The sequence below is a fragment of the Martes martes genome (assembly GCF_963455335.1).
Source record: "Martes martes genome assembly, chromosome: 1".
Lineage (NCBI taxonomy): Eukaryota > Metazoa > Chordata > Mammalia > Carnivora > Mustelidae > Martes > Martes martes.
Window position 1 is genome coordinate 74,801,807 of NC_137888.1, and position 21,057 is coordinate 74,822,863.

General features: G+C 40.2%; 1 protein-coding gene across 2 annotated transcripts; it reads right to left on the reverse strand.

Moving 5' to 3' along the window:
* Positions 1–1,438: 1,438 nt before the first annotated feature.
* Positions 1,439–7,893, reverse strand: PFN2 (profilin 2). 2 transcript variants are annotated; one of them, XM_080811378.1, is made up of 3 exons: positions 7,130–7,893; positions 4,769–4,961; positions 1,439–3,108 (listed from the first exon to the last, which is right to left on the reverse strand). In XM_080811378.1, exons 1-3 carry the CDS (start codon positions 7,259–7,261, stop codon positions 3,011–3,013), a joined length of 423 nt encoding a protein of 140 aa, XP_080667504.1. In that variant the 5' UTR covers positions 7,262–7,893; the 3' UTR covers positions 1,439–3,010. The 2 variants fall into 2 exon arrangements, with proteins under 2 accessions (XP_080667504.1, XP_080667505.1); XM_080811379.1 differs by having other exon boundaries at positions 1,439–2,786; positions 7,130–7,602.
* Positions 7,894–21,057: the final 13,164 nt, after the last annotated feature.

Genomic DNA, 21,057 nt, shown 5'->3' on the forward strand with positions numbered 1-21,057 from the left:
GGTTAAATTCCTAGAACTTAAGTATAAAACTAAGTATAAAACCTACATATATTTTCCTAAGTGTTTTTTGTGGGCAGGGGGCCAATGGCTAGTTTCATTATTAAACACTAGTGTTATAGTTGCCCCCTACCATCTTCTACTCCCTACCCACACCCCCAAACACACACTTTTCACTTTATAGGTTCCTTAAGGGCTTCCCAAGTTTGGTCACTGCTTTCTAGTCCCTTCGATAGCTCAGCTGGTAAAGCGAAAGACTGTAGCTGACTTCCTGGTCACTGGTTTCTAATCAGTTACCCTAACAGTTCTTTACAGCTAAAGCATGCATGTATATTATTACTGTAAAGTCTCAAATCATCACAACCCAAACACCAAATTTTCCTTTGACCAACCTTTCGTAACTGGGCTCTTAACAGGTCAAGAAGTTTTTTTTCAATTTCAAAGGTTATGTCCAACTACCAAAGTAGCCCCAAATTCCTAACCTTCCATACTTTTACATCCCTGTATGTACTGAGACTAATCCCTGACAACACTGTCAAAAAATTTCAGTTATGCACAGTACAGTTTAATAAGGTGGAGATTCAGATTCCCTAACCCACTATTTCTTAAATGGTAGCATATATAGACCACTTAAAAGTGAACCAGACTGACCTGCCAATTATTTCTAAAGGGACTTCTGGACCTTATGGAATCCCATCTCTAGGGTGAAAATCCAGAGCCCAGAATCTGCATTACAACCAGCTCTCCAGTTTTGCTTAGACCCACCACCAACTTCTGAGCATTCCTGCTCCAAGCTTCTGCCTCACAGTTCATAGAGTATTAAACTTAACGTTTGCTAAACGTGCATACATTCCAGAAACCTTATAACCTCTGGAATTAAACTATTAAACTAGACTATTACGTAGTCAAAGCTAATAGGTCACTCCAGTGCCAGAAACTCCAGGAATATCCCAGTTTTCTTACATGCTGCCTAAGGAACATCTTCTCTTCTGTGAAAGTCCCAGTTGGTTGACTTCAGCATGCCAATACAGCTTCCAAATCTAAAGAAGTCACATGACAGTTCAACACAGAAGAATCCACAATGCAGAAACCCTTCTTGGTATTGGGTTCCTTACTGCTCACTAGATTTCACAGCTAGAGACCAACAACAAGAGAGAATACTTAATTTCTAGTGGGTAAAGTCAATTTTCCTCTTGCAAACCCAAAGATGAGCCCAAAATGATTTTTAAAGCCTTTTTAAAAAAGATAAATGCCCATGAAAAAGAAATTCCCAGGCACTCATTCTATTTATAATAAATCCTACAGGATATGGATTAGGCCATGAGCTCAATTTTAAGATTTTATGCTTGCCACAGAGTCTGGCCTATTCTGTATATCCCAATGTGTCAAAAATCAACTGTAACAGTGACAACAATTTACATAAACACAGGAGTCTAGAGTATTTGGTTGGAATAAATTTATTTCATCTGTCTGTAAACAAGGTGTTTAATAGTTATGGCATTTTTTTAAATGCATATTAAATCAGATGAGTTAGACTGTATCCCAGATGTAACAAAGTGCAGGGAAAGAAATGGACAAATCAGCAACAAGATTTGTTTTTAAATCTGTACATTATCCACAAGGCCCAAACAATAGAAGCAAATACTAGAATGTCCCTAAAGTAGTGCCATTCGAAAGAAACCTTTAATAGGTCAGTTAAAATCCATCTCACAATAGCAACAGTTCATTTTAACAATAGTATGGCACAGAACACATATGAAAAAAATTCATCACAAGACAGCCAAGTCCACAATAATGCAACTTCATATAAAAACTCAAGCTGCAAATAAAAATTGGTCCTATGAAGAACAAACTGGACACACTCCAGATGGTTATGTTGGGATACCTAATGTCCATAATGGCAGCCTTTTACAATTTTACTAAAGAGTAGAGCTGGTGTGCAAAGAAAAAGACAGGAACACAAATCTGAGCTATTGCAATGATGGAATGTCCCTGGGGATTCGATCTGTTATGGTTACTGTAAGGTCATGGGAGGAAGTGCCTTTTGCTCTCGTTTTGCAGTTGCACTCTTCACAGACAGAAGGCCTGTCTCTACTCAAGTGCAACGTAACAATACTGAAAGCAAACTACTGCAGCTCTCAATAGCTCGTCAACAAAAGGGATTATTACTTGGTTAAATAAACCAGGCACTGCGTGGAAGATGGAAGCAAACCAAATACCTATGTGCAAAGGGAAAGGGTGGGAAAAGAGGAGTGAAGGAAAGATGCATGCACTTTTTCCTCCCAACCATGCGCTACAAAAGGAAGACTAAATGAGCTAAGTAAATGCTCAAAGTGCTGAAAAGACATTGATCAAATTAGAGATTGTACAACCGGCACCTTGCTTAATATTAACTTATTTTAGTTATCAATATCCCATTAATTGCTAAGACAAAGTGATGCCCAACTTGGCATGCCCCCTCCCCCCAAATTTCAAGGTATCATGCAAATCATTATTGTGCTGCAATTATGTTGCCAGATAAGGGTTGGTTACATACAGTGGTTAACATACAAATGATCCATTGGGCAAACAGGAATCATGACATTAGAAAATAGGTAAAGAAAAATTAGCTACCACCTATAGTCTGGTAGCACTGTGACCATAATTGGGGTGGTGATGAAGACAGTTGCTAGGTAGATGGGGAGAGGCTGCTTACACATCAGACCTCCTCAGGTATAAAGCGAGTTCATATGCTTTCTTGTTAAGTGTGCCTCCGTGGACACCTTCCTTTCCCATGACTATAACCAATGCTGGAGTACACAGGGAAACAAAACAAAAGTGAACAGAATTATTTAAGGGGGGGAGGGCAGAAAGAAAGACACCTTTCCCCACCAACAGAGGGATACAAAGGAGACACAGGTTCATACCCCATCACCCTGCATTGCTAATAAAATTTCCAGAATTAAGACTCAAGCTTACAGCTAGGAAAGTTTAAGAGCAATTTTCCCCTAATACTTAACAGTCTGCCTAGCAGCTAGAACCCAGAGTCTCTCAAGTATTTTGCCATTGAGTATGCCTTCTTATTCAATCCGCCTCCATGGACCCCTTCTTTTCCCATTACAAAGACCAAGACTGAAAGAGAAAGAAGAAAAGTGTTTCAAAAGAAGTGTTAATCAAGAAAGTCACATAAGTTTTAGCAGACAGAACCCCGATTAATAAGTTAACATTAAGTTAGTTTTCCATGAACTGTCAAGCACTGAAGTCAACTAGGTCCCAAAAAGAGAACTTTCAAACTAGAAATATGCTGAAAACACTATAAACTGCATCCTGGAAGCCCAATCAGTGCAGCTATAGCACTCCATAAAATATCTTTATACTAGCTAGGAAAAAAGAAGTACGATCATTTTCTTCTAGGGCAAAAACAAATAACAAATTATTAGACTACTCCCCAAAATATAAACTTAAAAACTTAGATGAATACTTACAGAATTCTCCCCAAATTTAATAGGCTTGATTAAGTACAAACTATTAAGTCTTCCCAGTGAGACTCAATGTGTCTATTAATTCCAGAGGAAAACCAAGACCAAATTTTAAAGAGCATTTTCAGTGCCATTCAGAAAAGGCCAAATAAAAAGTACTTAAGGCTTGTGCTTATTGATATCTTCGCTGTGCTTTATTTTTGAATCTGAAATCCTGAAACAGGATTACTATCTCCAACAACAGGTTCTTCTATGATGCAATTCAGAGATCCAGCCCCCAAATACTTGTGCATGGCCGATTTTATACTTGCTACCACTAGATGTCAGTGGTGCCATTTAGTATAAAAATCTTATTCTACTTCTGTCACATGGTTAATACTTCTTTTGAACAGATTTATCTGAACTCAGGTAATGTTTAGAGATATGTCTCTATTTCAATTATCTAATTTTCCTAAAGAAAAATACTCATAAGCATAACTCATATCAGAGTAAGAGTAACCTTCAGGATAATCACAAGGAGTTGGTAGAACCACGGCAGTACATTACTGCTAGGAGGGGCTTCAAATTCATTCACATAGTAGATTTGGTCTTAAAATCAGCTGTGGCAAGTCTGCTATTTGAGGCCACACAGCCCTCTTAATTTACAAAATATTTACAAAGACTAATACATTTCAGTGTATATGTAAAGCAATTAGATATTATAATAAACCTTAATCTTGGAAGTTTTTTTACGAAAAAGTAGTGAGACTTAATAATGTGTAGTAAGACTTCTGCAATGTTGACAATAATCAGGAAATACCAGAACTGTATACATGAAATATTTCCTAGTTTTCAAATCTAAATCACAGACAAACTTAGTCTTTGAAAATATTTCAGTAAACAGGTGGCTTATTACAAAACCTTATTCTAATTATTTCTCTTCCCCAACAATATTTCTAATAGAAAAATGAGTGAATGTTAATTCTTCCTTTTTTATGCTGAGCAGTAAATAAAACGCAGGGAAGAGATGCAAAGGTGAAAGACTCAAAAGGACTAAAGTAACCAAACAGTATGAATGACTTAATATATGTGAATAATGTGTGAATATTCTGTTTTTGAGTAAAGTCGGGATCTTAGAGACTAGGCTGTGTATGCAGCTGCTATAGAGTTGGTAAATCTCAAGCAAAGCAGTGCCTCCCTTCAGTGCTGGGCAGTTCACAAAAACCACCTTAATAGCCATTATGGACTAACACTTTAATTCAAAATGTTAAGGAAACTGCTTAATAAGTTGTCATGTAGCGTGCAACTTTTATCCAAAAGAGTACTCTGCTCACCTCTACCAGCTCTGCCGACAGCAACGTTGTATGTTGGCTCCCCACCTTGACTCTTTGTCCGGATGTCCATTGTGCAGTCACCATCGACATATAGGCTATCTCTGATCACCGAGCACTTCTTTGCGCCAAGAGTCAAACCGTTGGTAAAGAAACCTTCCCGGTCTTTTCCTACAATCATATCTATTTCTACTGGCTGCCCCCAGCAAAAAAAAAAAAAAAGAAAGAAAAAAAAAACATGAAGTTGTAATTCTTTTCATGCCTCCATATAAGTGGAAACAGTGTGCCAAGTTTGTATCATATTGTATTAGAAGACATCCACATTTCACTAACATAAAATCACGTTTGTTTTTTCTAAAGAATTACTTAATCCTGTATGACTACATGTTTTGTATCACTCCATTTCACATTTAACTATGTACTAACTAAAGACCAGTCTGTGCAAAGAATCTATGAAGGTGCACTAAACAGCAAACTTAACAGATTATTTATAAACTGTTACAAGTCAGGTGGTAACTGAAGTGCTTATGTAATGGTAAAGATTCACCTATAAACTCTTCTAACAACTGCTTCTCTGTCACATCCAGTCACATTACAGTTCTGCTACATCAAACTTAAGGTTGCTTGAAAGTCTCCTGAAATAATGCCCATGCTTAACAGACCTGTTTACTTCTACTCTGCTTTAAATTGCCTGAAATATCCCCCACAGTATAAACTTCAAACCCTAGCCCTCAACACATTCCCAAATTCGTATCTCCCTCCTCTACTTTCTTAGCCACTCTCTTTTTCCTCTCCAACTTCCCTTCCCCTCCCACCTCAGTAACCAGTTTTCTTTCTGGGCAAATGCAAAGAGGATTCAGCTGGTAGCACTGCAGTAGGCAACGGTAAAAAATAAACAAACAAAAAAACCCCGGAGAAAATGGAGGGAGACCGGGAAAGAAACTGAGGTAGTCACCAGAACCGGAAAGGAGAAAACGTGCATTCTAACATTCCCTGAATAAGAAGGAAGGCGTCGCCCCCATCAGAACTGCAGAGTCATAGCAGGCCCCAGCCATTTCCAAGCATACTCCCGCAATCTTCCCAGCCAGACAGCGGGAACTCACACACAAAGACAAGAGGACTGCAGGAAAAAAGTTGATCGCCAGACAGATGCCAATTCTCTATAATAACTGTACTCCACTGCGATTAAAGAAGATCTTAAAGTACCGGTATCAAGGACTGAGTTCTACAGTTAGATCTTAAACCATGTTAAGTAGTACAGAATAATTAGTAGCACTCATAATAGGGGGCCTGAATTCTGGCATTTGATGGGAGAGGAGCGTGGGGCTATTAAGGGAATGCCCCTGTATTTGACACAATCGTCACAATCCAAAAACAGCCATGTGCAGAAAGAGGCAAAACAATACAGCAGCACTGGAGGCTTAGTAACAATTATCCCCCAAACATGTGGCAACCAAGTCAAAACCATTAAGTCACAAGAAAATCAGGCACTGTAAAGCATAAATCTGCATTAGTTCCTTTACTATCTTCACTAAAGAGGGAGGGACTTGGAGAAGTGAAGTGTCCCTTCGGCTTTCACAGATTACTGTAAGCCCCATAAAAGCACCCCCTTTTTTAGAGCTATGTTGCGTAATTGGGGATAACGGTATATCGATGAATCTCCATAGGAGGAGGAGAGAAATCAATGGCAGTTCGCCATCTTGGAGAATTAAAAAAAAAAAAAAATCCTATGGAGCCAGAGCTGAAGTCGAGATTCACGAATCCACCTACGTTGTCGGCGTACATTTCTCTCAAGCCCCAAAGGCCTGGACACCCGCAAACCTACGCAAAGTCGCTTCGAGGATCCGGGGGCCGGGCAGCCGCCGCCTCCCACAGCCCGCGGCGCGGGCGGCGTGCTGTCCGCGGAATCGAGGGGCAGCCCGGCCGCCGGAGGACCCCCACCCCGGGCCCGCGCACACCCGCCCGGCCCCTCCAGCCCCCGCTTCCACCCCGGGACGTGCAAAGCAAACCTCGGGGTTTGCAGAAGACCAGAGAGAGCCTCGCGAAGAGGAAAAAAATCCCGCCACCCCCCCGGCCCCAGCCGGTGCGCCCCCTCCCCCCGCCTCACGGACAGGCACTGGGAACGCCGGGGGCCGCCGAGGCAGTCAGGGAGCCAGGGAGCCAGGCCGCCGCCCCCGCCGGGTCAGCGCAGCCCCGGGCGAGGGGGCGTCCCCGGGCCTCGGCCTCCCCGTCCGCCCCGCAGCCGCATCCTCGGCGCCAGCTGCCTACCACACCTGCCGGCGCGGCCCTCCTGTGCCCACAGCCGGCCGGCCCCGCTCGAGTCCGGGGACGAGAAGGGGAACCCGGGCCGCCGCCGGTCCTCACCGTAATGCTCTGGAAGACGCCCCCGGCCGTGGCTGCCCAGACGTATTTGGCGTCGCAGTAGCCGACAATGGCGGCTTCCTGGCAGCAGCCATCGCACATCAGGTTATCCACGTAGCTCTGCCAACCGGCCATCTTCGAGCCCTTCGCACTGCAGCGGGGACGGCGAGGAGCAGCAGGCGCAGCGGCGGCGGCGGCAGCGGGCGGCGGCGGCGCGGGGGGAGGCGGGGCGGGGGCGGGGAGGAGGCGGCTCTGCGCAGGCACCGACCGCCCCCCTCCCCGAGGAGCTGCGGAGGGAGGACGCGGGGACGGCGAGGAGGGACAAGCGGCGGAGCGCGCCCGGCCTGCCTGTCCGCCCGCCCGCACCGCGGGACTAAGCACCAGCGGCTGCGGAACGGCTGTGCCGGCGGCGACTGTACTGGCGGCAGCTGCTCCTTCTCACCGCGGCACCTTTCAGTTCTCCGCGGCCGCGGCGGGGCGGGCGGGCGTGCGCGCGCTCGTGCGTGCGATCCTTCCGCGGCGCCCCGACTCGAAGGGTCCCGGGAAGGGAGGGGCAGACTGAGGCGGGGGCGCGGAGGGATACCGCTCTGGGACAATCACGGCTGCCACGTGCGGCAGAGAGGTCCGGTTGCGGTGAGGTCGCTGGGGGCGGCTGTCCGAGGCCCGCGGAGGGGGTGGCTCCTCCGTCGCATTGGGCACCCCGGGGATGGGGGCGTCCGGGACGCCTCCAGTCCCCGCGGCTGGGTCGTGATGCGCCTCTCTTCTGCGTCCGGTGGCTGGGGATGCGGAATCTTGAGCCTTGGTGTTGGATTGCCGAGTTGCCCTGGTGACGGGATGTGGCGCGTTTACTTCTGCTCGTGGTGGGGGTGGCCGTGGCAAGGTTGCCCACGTTCATCTCCGGCGTCCTCAATAGGACCCTTTTCCCTGGGGGGCTCAGGCAGCCGAGAGGGCGCGTCCCGGCAACCTGAAATCTGAGCTGGCGTTTGTGCTCTCAGGACCATTTCTGAGCTTTGCCAGTCTTTCATTGTTGCCTCATTTGGGTACCAAGGCTTCGCGTTCTCTGGATTCTTTGACAGTAAGAACCCCTTTAAGACTGCTAATCACCTGTGGCTAAATTACTCAAAATTCCGAACAAAACCAATAGCGACCTATGTAAACAATTGTTGGCTAACTGGGAAAGTTAGTGGCGGATCAATGAAATCACTGAAAAAACAAGGAATAAAAGATCTAAGAAAGGGTTCCCCGGCTGAATATGATACAATTTCTGCTATTTAAAAGTCAAATAATTGCAGGACCCAGGTCTGAGAATGGCTTGTATTTACAAGGCGGATTCCCTGTGATTCTCTCATCTCTTCAGTAATCTCTGGGTGCTTTGACTAGACAAGGAATTAGGAGACGACCTACAGCAATTTTAATTTTAAGTGAACAAAAATGATCTGCCAATCAAGGAAAGGAAGAAAGCTCATTTAAAACGTTGAAAAGTTAATTTCAAATTTAAAGTTATCCCGTAAGGTCACGATTTGTTAAACAGCTGTAGCTCATGAAAGAAGACAAACAGGTTGCTAAACAATTTAATTGGTTCTGAAGCTTTGTATTTTTTCTGCTGTTTGCTTTAATATATTTTCTGCTGAAATCAGCTACTGCAAGGGCGGGGGCGGGGTACAGTAGGAGAACCCCCAAGTCAGGAACCTATCAGATTGAGACAATGTATTTTCTCATGTTCTGATGATACAGAATACATGTGTGGTATAAAATGTGTGCCAAAAATTGTTTCATTTTTGCGTGTGTGCCTAGTTACACTTACTGGTTTATTACTTTACCTCTTTGTAGTAGTGTTTGATGGTTTTAAATCCTTCAATCTTAGCAGTTTATCACCTTAAAAGTTGATAATACAGTGTGTTGATAGCACTGAATATGGTCACCTTGTGAGAAATCACCAAGCTGTACAGTTACGATTTGTGCTTTTAATATGCATGTTATAATTCAATAAATTTAAACAAAAAAATGAGAGAAAATAAAAGTAAAATAATTTAAAGTATATTGAAATTGAGTGTTATTAACCTACTCTAAAGTTTTTGAGAATTTATTTCTAGACTATTAGAGCAAAGAGTTGGAAATAACTGCATTCCATTTTCATTCTATTGTTGGCTTTAAACAGCAAAAGGATTATACCAACTGAATATTCTGGATATTCAAATCTCAAAAGGTTTTAAGAAGATTCTCAAACACATCTATTGGGTAATACATTCCGAATAATTTAGAATTTCTGTCCTTTTTCCATATTTTTCAAAATTTGATACACTTCAGCATTACCATTTTACTTTTTCAACAGTGTTATTACTTTCCCAGGATTGCATACAGTAAAATTTAAACTATGAAAAAAACATTTTTTGTAATAGATTAAATGAGGCTTTACAGTTTAGATTTTTAGATAATATATTCAAAGGAATCTACTTACTGTCTGTTTTTAGTACAAACAGTCCCCTACTTACTATGGTTCAATTATTATTTTCCAACTTTACCATGATGTGAAAGCCATAGGCAGTCAGTAGAAACTGTACTTTAGATTTTGAATTTTGACCTTTTCCCTGGTTAGTGGTATGCGGTGTGGTACTGGAGATGCTGGGCAGCCAGTCAGCAGTCAGCTGCCAGGCAGCCCCGCAATCACAAGGGTAAGCAACTGATACAACCATTCTATTTTTCGCTTCCAGTATTCAGTAAACTACGTAAGGTATTCCATACTTCATTATAAAATTGGCTTTGTGTTTGATGATTTTGCCCAACTGTAGGCTAACGCAAGTGTTCTGACCACATTTAAGGTAGTGAGGCTAAGCTTTTGACATTTCTAAGGTATATTAATTGCATTGTCGACCTTCAATAGTTTCAGTTTACAATGAGTTAAGATCTGTACTATTATAAAACAATCCTGTGCCTATTTTCTTTAGAACCGGTTTCCCAGCACTCTGTCTTATTTTCTATTTGTATACAATGATCTGTTACTATTTCATATAACTTGTGTACCACACACACACTTCAAGAGGCGTAAGTAGAGGTTAAACACTGAGTTTTAGGAATAGCAATGTGTTACATCCAAAGGAGTGTCAATATGAAAAGAAGAATTAACAATTTGTATCTTTCTCTAGGTTTTGTTCTTGTTTTTGTTTTCAGGGTAACTGATCCCTACAATGATAATACGATGTCTGGGCAGTAGAGAAAAATCGTAGCTCTATTGATAACAGGTAGCCAGAATGATGGAGCCTTTAACCATCACTGGTAGCATATTTAAATTAGGAATGAGTTCTTATGCATTCTTTCCAAAGTTTTTAAATTCTTTTTTAGGAAAACAGAAACTATGTGATAAATCAGATTCTTTAATGTATCAGTCAAGGTGTGTCTGAACTTTTTAAGTCTGTGAGTAAATCATTTGACATTTTAGCAAAAATACAAAGAAAAAGGAGTTAAGTTGGTTAAAATGTATTCAACCCATTAAACATTTGTGTAGACTGAAACTACATAACTACCACAAATACAGTAATAATTAACTAAGCCCACCCCGAACTCCCAGTTAACTAAAATTTCACCTCCATACTTATTTTTTGGGAAAAGTGTTTTAATTGTAAACATAATTCTCAAAACAATAAAATTTAGAAAATAGAGAAAAATCACACTTAATCTTATAAGCAATGCAAATGATGTCTTTTGAATGTTTTCACTCATTTTATTTATGATTTTTATAATAAAGAACATGGAGTACCTACAATTCTGGATTTGTCCATTTTATCCTGAAACTCAATGAATTTTTGCTTTTTATAGCTCGAGGTTATTCAATTGGATGCATACAAGTTAAAATTGTTATATTATCTTTCTGATATATTTAACCTTTACATTAGGTAGTGGTCCTCTTTATTGCCAATAATGTGTTTTGTCTCAACCAACTGGGCCACACAGGTGCCCCATACATGGATCTTCTACTGCATGAGGGGTATGTGCCCCTAACCCCTGTGTTGTTCAAGGGCAACTGTATACATATACATTTGAAACTTAGCATTCCTTCTTATATCCCAGATCGTTATCCTATGGTCCTTCCTGAAGTAAATCTTTAGAAGTTCTTTTAATAGAGTTCTCCTAGTAAATTGTGTATTTTTGTTTATTCAAAAATGTTTTTGTATCACTTTCATTCTTAAAAAAATAAATTGAATTTATAATACAAGACCAACACTTTGAAAATATGGCATTCATTCTGCCTTTCATCATTGCCAGTTGTGTTTTTATGAATGATCTGTTCTTTTTTTCTGGCTACTTTTGGAATCTTTTTGTCCTTGTTGTCCTTCAGTTTCACTATGATGTATCTACATCTAGGTTTCTTTTACTCTACTTGGAAAAAATAGGTGTACATCCATGATCACTTCTGGAAAATGCTCAATCATTGTCTCTTCAATTATTCCTTTTCCTCAGTTCTCTCTCTCCTTTTGGGATTCAAAATAAATGTTTCCTTTTCCCTCTTCTCTTCTCCACATCTCTTAGCTTCTCTCATATTTTCTGTCTTCTTTGTGTACTGCATTCTGGGTAATTTCTTCAGCCAAAAGTTACAGTTCACCCTTCAACTATGTTTCACCTGCTGTTAAACCCCTACAGTGAGTTTTTCTTAAAATCTGTTTCCGATTTTTAGAAGTTCCATTTTATTATTACCCAGATCATTCTATTCCTGATGGTCTCTAATTGCTTGCCTATCTTTGTGGTTCCATACTTTATTTCTTCAAACATCTCTTACCTTATTATTCTATACTCTGTATCTGACAATTCCAGTATCTAAATAAGTTGTACGTTTTTACCTCTCTCACTCATGATGGCTTGCCTCCTGTATGCTTGGTGATTTTAGACTGTGAATTCATATTTCCCTGATCTTAATATGTGCGAACTCTGATGGCTTAAATTGAAGACACTTTGTTTCAAAGATGATTTGCATCTGGTTCTGCCATGTGCCCAGGAGTACCAGCAACTGGGGCCACTTTAACCCTTCCTATAATGTCCTCTAAATGCAGGAGTATCTAATTCACTTCCTAACATAGAGCTGCTATTGGCATTTGCATTCAGACCAACCCCATCTCTCCAGCTTGCATACAGACCCTTCCTCTAGTTTCTGCTCAAGATTTATTTCTCTTTATTTGGTGGGAAGAGGGGTCTTTGAAGAGATTTCTAATTTCTGAGAGCCAAGCAAAATAGCAAAAAAATGTTTTTGATCCAGTATCTAGTTGTTTTGCAGCCGGAGAATTCCCCTACAATATCTAGTTCAACAATGATGCCAGAAGCAGAAATCATAACCACAATTGGGAATCTTCTGTGTTTTATTCACTATGAGTTTCTGCTTGGGTACTGGTTGGTGCTATTTACTGAGACATGGAATATAGCAAGATGAACATCATCAAGGAGGAAAATGTTTAGCTTAGTTGACTTTTCAGTACTTGTGAGACATCTAAGTGAAAATGCTGTATGGCAGTTACATATACAGCTCTGTAGTTCAGAGGAGACATCTGGACTTGAGATAACACTTCAAAAATGAGTAGACGAAGAGAAGTTTACAGTGAAAGCAGAATGAGTGGCTAGAGAAGTTGGGGGGAGAGTCAGGAATGAGCTAGGTCATAAATGCCCAAGGAAAAGAGTTTTTCCAGGTGGTAGGAATGGTTTAAGAATAGCAGGGGCACCTGGGTGGCTCAGTGGGTTAAAGCCTCTGCCTTCAGCTCAGGTCATGATCCCAGGGTCCTGGGATCGAGCCCCACATCGGGCTCTCTCCTCTGCAGGGAGCCTGCTTCCTCCTCTCTCTGCCTGCCTCTCTGCCTACTTGTGATCTCTGTCTGTCAAATAAATAAATAAATAAAATCTTTTAAAAAAATAGCAAATAATACTAAAATGTCAAATCGGAGTACTGGAAGGTGTTCATTAAATTAGCAACAGAGAGGCTGTTTTGGAAATAGACAAATACAGATTTAGGGAAACGATGGTGAATAAACCAGATTGCAATGAGTAAAGGAAAAAATGGAAGGCAAGAGAGCTGAGACTTTTCTTCATTCAAGAATTTTGACAGTAAAGGAGAATAAAGAGAGAATTAGACAAATGGAATTTATGGGTAAAGGAAGGGGTGGTGGTGGTGGTTTTATTTAGAGAGTCTCAAACATGATTAAATGCTGATGAGATGGCACTATTAGAGAAGGAGATGTTAAAGATATAAGAGAAGGAAGATAATGCCTCAAGGCTCTGGAACACTTAAGAAAAAAAAAAAAAAGGCCTGGGATCCAAAGCATGTTTGGATAGAAATGCCCTCAGAAAAAAGATGGGGCACCTTTATTGTAACAGCAGTATATGATTGTGACTTTCTCTTCTTTTTATGGCACCATGATATGAATACAGAAAAGTGAACTTATCATAAATATATATACCTTGTGAATTTTCACAAAGTAATCTCACCCAGATAGCCAGTATCCAGATGAAGAAATAGGATGATATCAGGATCCCAGGGATCCTCTTCTTGCCTACTTTAAGTCATTACTCTCCTCTCAAAAATTTAACTACTTTTCTGACTTCTTAGAAGTCATAGAATAAATGTGGTTATTGTTGAACTTTATGTAAGTGGATTCACAAAATAGGTCCTTCTCCATGACTCTGTCTGGCTTCTTTTGCTTCAGTGTTTGTCAGTCGTCGCAGTGTTGTATGTAATTGTAGTTTGTTCATTCTCATTACTGTAGAGTATCCCGTTATCTGATTATACCATCATTTATTTATCCCTTCTACTCTTGGTGCATATTTTGTTAGTTTCTAGGATTTTGCTATTAGGAGCATAATCACTTTTTGGCATGTATTTTGGTGTGCAGAGGTCAGTATCTACCTAGGAATGAGAGTGCCAGCTCATAGGTTTGGGTTTAGTAGATACTAACAAATAACATTCCAAAGAGCTACCATTTTACCTTGGAACCAGCAATGTATGAAGGTTTCAGTTGTTCCACATCCTCACCAACATTCGGCATTTCTCTCTTTTTAAGCATAAACATTTTACTGGATATGTAACAGTAATTTATTATGGCTTTAATTTGCATATTCCCAATGACAAAAGTGAGCACATTTTTCATATATTTATTAGTCATTTGGACATTTTCTTTTGTGAAGCATTTGTATAAAACTTTTCCCATACATTTGTTTGGATTAACTAGTTGTCCATTGATATTGATATTGAAAAATCAAGTAAGTTGAGAAACAAAAAATTTTGGTTATGATTTGTGTTGGTGAACTTTCAAAGGCATGAAAATAGATACACACATTTTTAGAAAAATGTCTAACAGCAAGATTTAAAATATAAAGAATGGCACTTAATTAATCAAATGTGTTAGACATTGCCAGTTTGCCTACTCACTATTTACTGTTCTTCCTTGCTAACAGAATCATAAATTTCCTTGGGGGAGAGAGGTAAGAAATGCAATTTAAAATACCTCCAAAATGCCCTTCCAGCTAGGGTGATCATCTAACCCATTGACCAAGGAGCTGAAACAGAAGTTATTTCATGGAAAGCTACTTTTCCCCTACTTTAAATATTTGTATTTCATATAATTTCCCCAGATTTTATATTTATATATTTATAATTTCCCTGATACATATAATAATATATACACACACAACTTTCTGCCCTTAATCTGTCCTCCCCTTTATCCAGATTGTGATGATGCAGTGTTGAAGCAAACAGCCATTTGTGACTATGCTAAGGATGGTAAGAGAAGGAACCTGCTTTCTCAAATGGCTTCATCAGCCTTGCACCGCCTCCCCCAGACTCTCACAACATTGGATAAATAACCTCCTTATTTGGTTAAGCTATTATAATCAGCTTCGGTTAAGTGCAACCAAACCCTGTAGTAACCATCCATTTTTCTACCCCCATCTCAGGTCCCTAAGCATTCTGAGTTTTCCAGTGTTGTTTTTCCATTATGAGTTAAGCATGTGAGGAAATCTTTTATATTTATTGCATCCCTATTGTAATAATGACTGAACTGGCCACATCATGGAACATTGTTCCACTGGTTTTGTTGTAATACATTAAGTAGTGCCCTAGAGGTTTCAAGGATTTCAGATGCCTTCTTCCTAAATGTCTCAGTAGCTGACAGAGAATTTCCTAGGAGTTTTGACTCATTTTCTCCGATTTACCAGGTGCAGAAAGAGGACTCTGGGATTCCGGCATCATATGCAGAACATGTCATTCCAAGAAAGTTACACTTGAACTTGAGAGGTTTGTTGTAGAATTCCAAGGGGAAGGACACAAAGCCTATAAAAACACTGGCTGTCTTGTTATCTCACATATGTGAAAAATGCCAGCATTCCATCAGAACACCCCCCTAAGAGATAGCACATCTAATTTTTCTTGATCTCAGTCCCAGAATGCAAGCAATGAAATTTAATTAAGTAGCCTTCCAAAAAGTATTAAAATGAGGCTTTAAATTTTTGTGTTTCCTCTAAGAAAGCTCAGATTTCACTTTTAGGGAAAATTATTTCTGGGACCAGCTACCTTCAGTTCAGGCTTATCCAGACTCATGGTATAAATGGGTGAGCTTTGATCAAGAAACAAACGGCAGAACAAAAACATTAAAAAACAAATGGAGAATAGGATAATTATTCCAACTTTAGGTGAAAGTGAGTGTTCTAGAGATGAAAAAGTAAGACTATGATAATGAAGGTCGTACTCAGAACCACTAATGACTAGAATTCCAAATAACACGTAGGGCAGTTAAAGAGGATGCTCCCAATACTATTACTTTACATTGTAGAGATGGACTCTTTTAGTGACTACTTCTGTGACTCTGTTTTTCAAAATCTCTTTATCACAATATATTTAATTTCAACCATTTATTTGCTAGCAATTCTTCTTAATGGATAGTAGATATCCTTGTAGTGTTATTTTTTTTCAAACCATATAACAAGTTTTGAGCTCTTGCTATGGTTGTAAATATTGGTATATGCTAAGAATATAAAAGGTCCCTGTCCTCTCTTTTAGAGTCTAAGCAGGGAAGAAATTAAGCAATATGGTCTGGCTGGAGGATATGTAAGAGACAAGCAAGGGTAGGACTGTATACCATTAGATCACAAAATCAGATAGCATTCTAGAAGGACAGAGATGGAAAAAATTAATGGAGGTTGGAGTTATAAGAAAGTAATAAAAGGGTATTTCATAGAAAAGGTACAACAATTGTTCAATCTTGAAGAGTGGATGGGACTGAGGTTTGATTTTCAAAATCATGGACAAAACACGAGCTACAGATTTCCCCTCCTACTAGAAAAAGCAGCCCACAGAATAAGGGATTTGCAAAGCATATATCTAGCAAAGTATTAATTCAGAATATATAAACAAACTATAAGCCCAGAAAAAGAGTGACAACATGTAAAAAAAAAAAAAAAGTGAGCAAAGACTTGAATATGCACTTTATAAAAGGGGTTCCCAAGGTCAAATAATAGCTGAAGAAAATGCACCACTGCATTAGTACCAAGTAAAGGTAAATAAAACCACAATGCACCTTCTTACACCTATTAGGATGGCCACTATCAAAAAACCAAAAACCAAAAACCAATACCTAAACAAAATTGTTAGCGAGGTTGTGGAGAAATTGGAACCTTTGGGCACTGTCAGCGAGGATGTAAAGTATATAGATAGCAGTGTAACAGTTCCTCAAAAAATTAAAAATAGAATTACCATGTGACATGATGGGCATGAAATTTCCTAAAGCTGAACATACACGTAACCTTAAAACAGGGAAGTTTTATGGCCTATAAATTGTACCTTCAGTAAAGCTGTTTAAGAAGAAGGTGCTAGAAAAAAGAAGAAAAGATGGGGTATGTTGCAAGTACAAGAAATTTGAAAGAGGTTCTAATGGCCAAAGTTGGAACAGTTTGAGCCAAAAAATTAAATGATAGCGTTGTATTATAACCCTTAAAATATGCATGCCTCCCTCCTGATATAAATAAACTAATGAGGAAGAAGCGACAAATCTTCCTTATAGAAACATTTCAAGTACTTAAATGTAGAAGAAATGAAGGAAATAGAAATTACCACTAAACCACAATAATAACTACTGTAAGCAAGATCTACTGATGACAACTAAAATTAGTGGATGAAACTTTTAGAAGAAGCAAGGTATTTGCATAGCCTCAAAGTATCTCCCCACAAATATTTTCCCCCAAATGTTTATTAATTTTTGTGGTTTAAACATAAGCCTACAAAGTTTTCATATTTCCCTCCAGGAGGTGGAGCTTAATTCCCTCCCCCTTAGGTCCAGGCTGGACTTCATAACAAACTTATACTGAATAGAGAATGGAAAGGGGAAAATAGTAACTTCACAGCAGGGAACACTGGCAGACAAGACCTTAAAAGCTGGTGGAAGTTAATATCACCAATAATAAGGCATGTTTATATCATGTACTCCCTGATCTGATGTGACACATATGAGCTGCTAATCAATGAGTTAACAGAAAGTGTGGAATAATTAGATGGACAGAGAGCCCAACAGTTAATCAACATTAGGGGTCCGTCACAGAAGCCAAATATAAAGAGGATTTAGTAGTGTATTCCAAGGTAATAAATTTCCTAACTATCCTGCAGAGGGTTGCTGAACACATAGACTGAGCTCCTGGGAATGAAATGCTGGTGGTTCCACTAATGATAATAAAACCCCAGTAAAGACACATATGTTGTTTATAACCCTAATTAGACCAAATCGGTCTATCCCAATATAGGGCAACACATTACATAATGTTGGCCAAGGCGAAAAATACATTATTTTCAGAGGCAAACACCAAGTTCTAGTGACAAACTTACCTCTAGAGAAGGGAGTAGACTTAAAAAGTCTGGTTAACCTAAAACTAAATTCTGCAGTAAGAAAAGGAGGCTCAGGATTGTAGTTAATGGTTTAGATTTAAATGACTTGGGGAAAAACGGAGTTTTGTGCCCTAAGAAATGGTAAAAACAAAAGAGAGAGAGAGAGAGAGAGAGAACCTCAGTGAGTTTTGGGGTCTGAGATTGTTGACTTAGAATGTATAAAACTAATATTACTGAAACATTAGGAAGCTGTCAAAATAAGATCATCCATAATCCTAGGAATGTATAAAACAACTTTAATGAAGAAATAAATTCAGGGTGCCTGGGTGACTCAGTGGGTTAAAGCCTCTGCCTTAGCCTCAGGTCATGATCCCAGTGTCCTGGGATCGAGCCCCACATCGGGGCTCTCTGCTCAGCAGGGAGCCTGCTTCCCCCTCTCTGCATGCCTCTCTGCCTACTTATGATCTCTGTCTGTCAAATAAATAAATAAAGTCTTAAAAATAAATAAATTCAACATATGGCATTTGATATATAGGATAGTTTAAAGTTAATTGTAATAAGTTTTGTTATATTTCTGTATGTTGTCTGCTACGTAAGGTAATGAAGTATCCAAAAGAGTCAATCATTGGGTTTGCAATTTCAGTTAAAATTAAGGGAATTTAATCAAATTTCATATTAATGCCTAAATGCTCAACCCATTGAGCATTAAGTCAAGTTCCTATCATTGTGGGTGTTCTTCTCTGTGCATAAAACACTCTCAGTATTAAAGACTAATCCACGTGTCCAGCAGAATCATCCTCTGGGGAGAGAAATCACCCTGTACGCCAGGAAGGAAGCTTCCTGTCTTCGTTAGCTCAGGCACCATAACAAGGACACAGCCGTGTGGCTTCCACAGCAGAGGTGTGCTTCCTCATGGTTTTGGAGTCTAGAAGTCTGAGATCAGGTTGTGTCCCCAGTGTGGATTTCTTCAGAAGCCTCCCTTCTTGGCTTGTGGAGGAGGGCCCTTTTCTCTGTCTTCGTGTGGTTTTTTCCTCTATGCCTAATCACCTCTGCTTATAAATTCACGGCGTTGGGTCTGGGTCGGCCCATATGAACTCCTCTTACCTTAATTACCTCCTTAAAGACCCTGTCTCCTAATACAGTCACATTCTGAGGTACTTCAACATACGAATTCAGCCCATAACAACTTCTAAAACCCAAGAATCTGGAGGTTCAATCACTGCAGGCAGAAGGACCCAGCCTTGGAAAGTTGCTGAGGTGGCAACTCTCGGGTGGCGGGTGGAGAGAGAGAGAAGGAATTGAATAATCAGAAGAGCTGACTTTGGGCGGATGGGAAGGGTCTTAAGGAAGGTGAGAGAGGAGTGAGCCCTAAGCATGATGAAACCCCCTCACGGCACTGTCAGTCACCAGCGTGCTTTAAAACACCTCAATGCCAGAGCATACCTCAGAACAATTAAATCAGGATGTCTGGGGTTGAGACTCGGGCTTCAGTAACTCTTGCTCTCCCAGGTGAAGGGTCCCTGGTTTCCGCTCAGGTCGTGATCTCAGGGTCATGAGATTGAGCCCTATGTTGGATTCTGTGCTGAGCATGGGGTCTGCTTGAGATTCTCTTTCCCTATTCCTCTGCTCCTTGTGCACATGGGCCCTCTCTCTCTCAAAAATAAATAAATCTTAGAAAACAAACAGACAAACAACAACAACAAAAAACAAAGCAAAAGCTGTCACAGATGATTCCATAGTGTGGCTGAGGTTGAAAGCCCACAGGTTTGATCACCACGCTCCAGTACCCTGCACGAGGACGTTTAGACTACAGGATGCAAATCTCAGACTTCTCACTCTGCAAAAGGTGGTGAATGGGTGGCCCCCAGCCACACACTAAAGTTAATGGCAGGTCCCTTGGTCATATTCACTCAGGGCCAGGAGACCATATGAAAGGGGCTCTGTTGGTAACAACCCCACCTGAAAAATACTGAGGCCCATACTCCTGTCTCCTTTGACACTTCTAGGCACTCTGCCTCTCATATTGAGCCCCTAGTGTGTCTCTGTAGCTGTGTTCAAATTCAACCCACTTCCTCCTTACCCTCTCTCCCCAAGAAGAAGGGAGAAAATGAGAAACCCAGTTTTATAGATTTGCAGATATACATATTCCCAAATACGTTAAGAATGTTTGAACCATGTTACAGGGTGATGACTGCTACCCGACCCTTGAGGAATATTACATCACAGAAATACCCTACTTAGGATAACACAGTATCACCATGGGCCTCTTTGACTTATGCAAAGATTAGTTTTTCACAGAAATGATCAAAAACAGATGTTTCATATCTAAAATGTTTTCTCACAGAGAGTTTCAATAGAAATATTTTTGTGTCCAGATACATCCAAATAAAATATTTGGTCTTGAAACATTCTATTTTAAAAGTCAGTGAATTGTGACTTCGTGACAACAGAAAAAGCTTGAATCAGGGACCCGCTTTATCTTTCTCATCTTTGGGCTAAGCAAAGGTGAACTGTGGGAAGTGATGAATTTCTGAACGCTGGTGATTCAGGGATGATTTTTAAAATACATGCATCCCTCATGTAATGAAATTGAGAAATGCCAATGACATTTACTATAAAACCTGCTTGGTGATTCCTCTCACATTGATTTGCATCATAAAACCAGAAATGGCTTTTGATTAGAAAAAATTTGTTCCCAGGATATGATAAAATTATGCATGTAGCCAAATTTTAAAGTCGTATCTTCAGAGAAAAATGTGTCACTCTAAAGAGACATATTACCCAAATCTCAATATTATTAATAGGGTGCATTAAAATAAACTCCAGGGAAAAACATGGAAAGCGAAAATATTCTACAACAATGCTTCACAAATTTTAATTTGCATAAGAATCAACTGGGGATCTTGTTAATTCTGATTCTGGTAGGGCCCAAGATTCTGCATTTCTAACAAGCTCTCAAGGAATGCAGTTGCTGCCAATCTTTGAAAGCTTGATTTCCTCTTCCATTAATTGCACCCACTCCAAAGGTAGCGATTCCTAAAGCTTTCATTCTCTGCTAACATTTTCATCACCTTGGAACAGAGCTGAC

Excerpts from the sequence above, each read along its gene's own strand:
- PFN2 (XM_080811378.1), bottom strand. The coding sequence starts at position 7,261 with ATGGCCGGTTGGCAGAGCTACGTGGATAACCTGATGTGCGATGGCTGC. Across the intron at positions 4,962-7,129 it reads GCGTCTTCCAGAGCATTACG|CCAGTAGAAATAGATATGAT; the intron begins GTGAGGACCGGC and ends TGCTGGGGGCAG. Across the intron at positions 3,109-4,768 it reads TGTCGGCAGAGCTGGTAGAG|TCTTGGTCTTTGTAATGGGA; the intron begins GTGAGCAGAGTA and ends TTTCTCTTTCAG.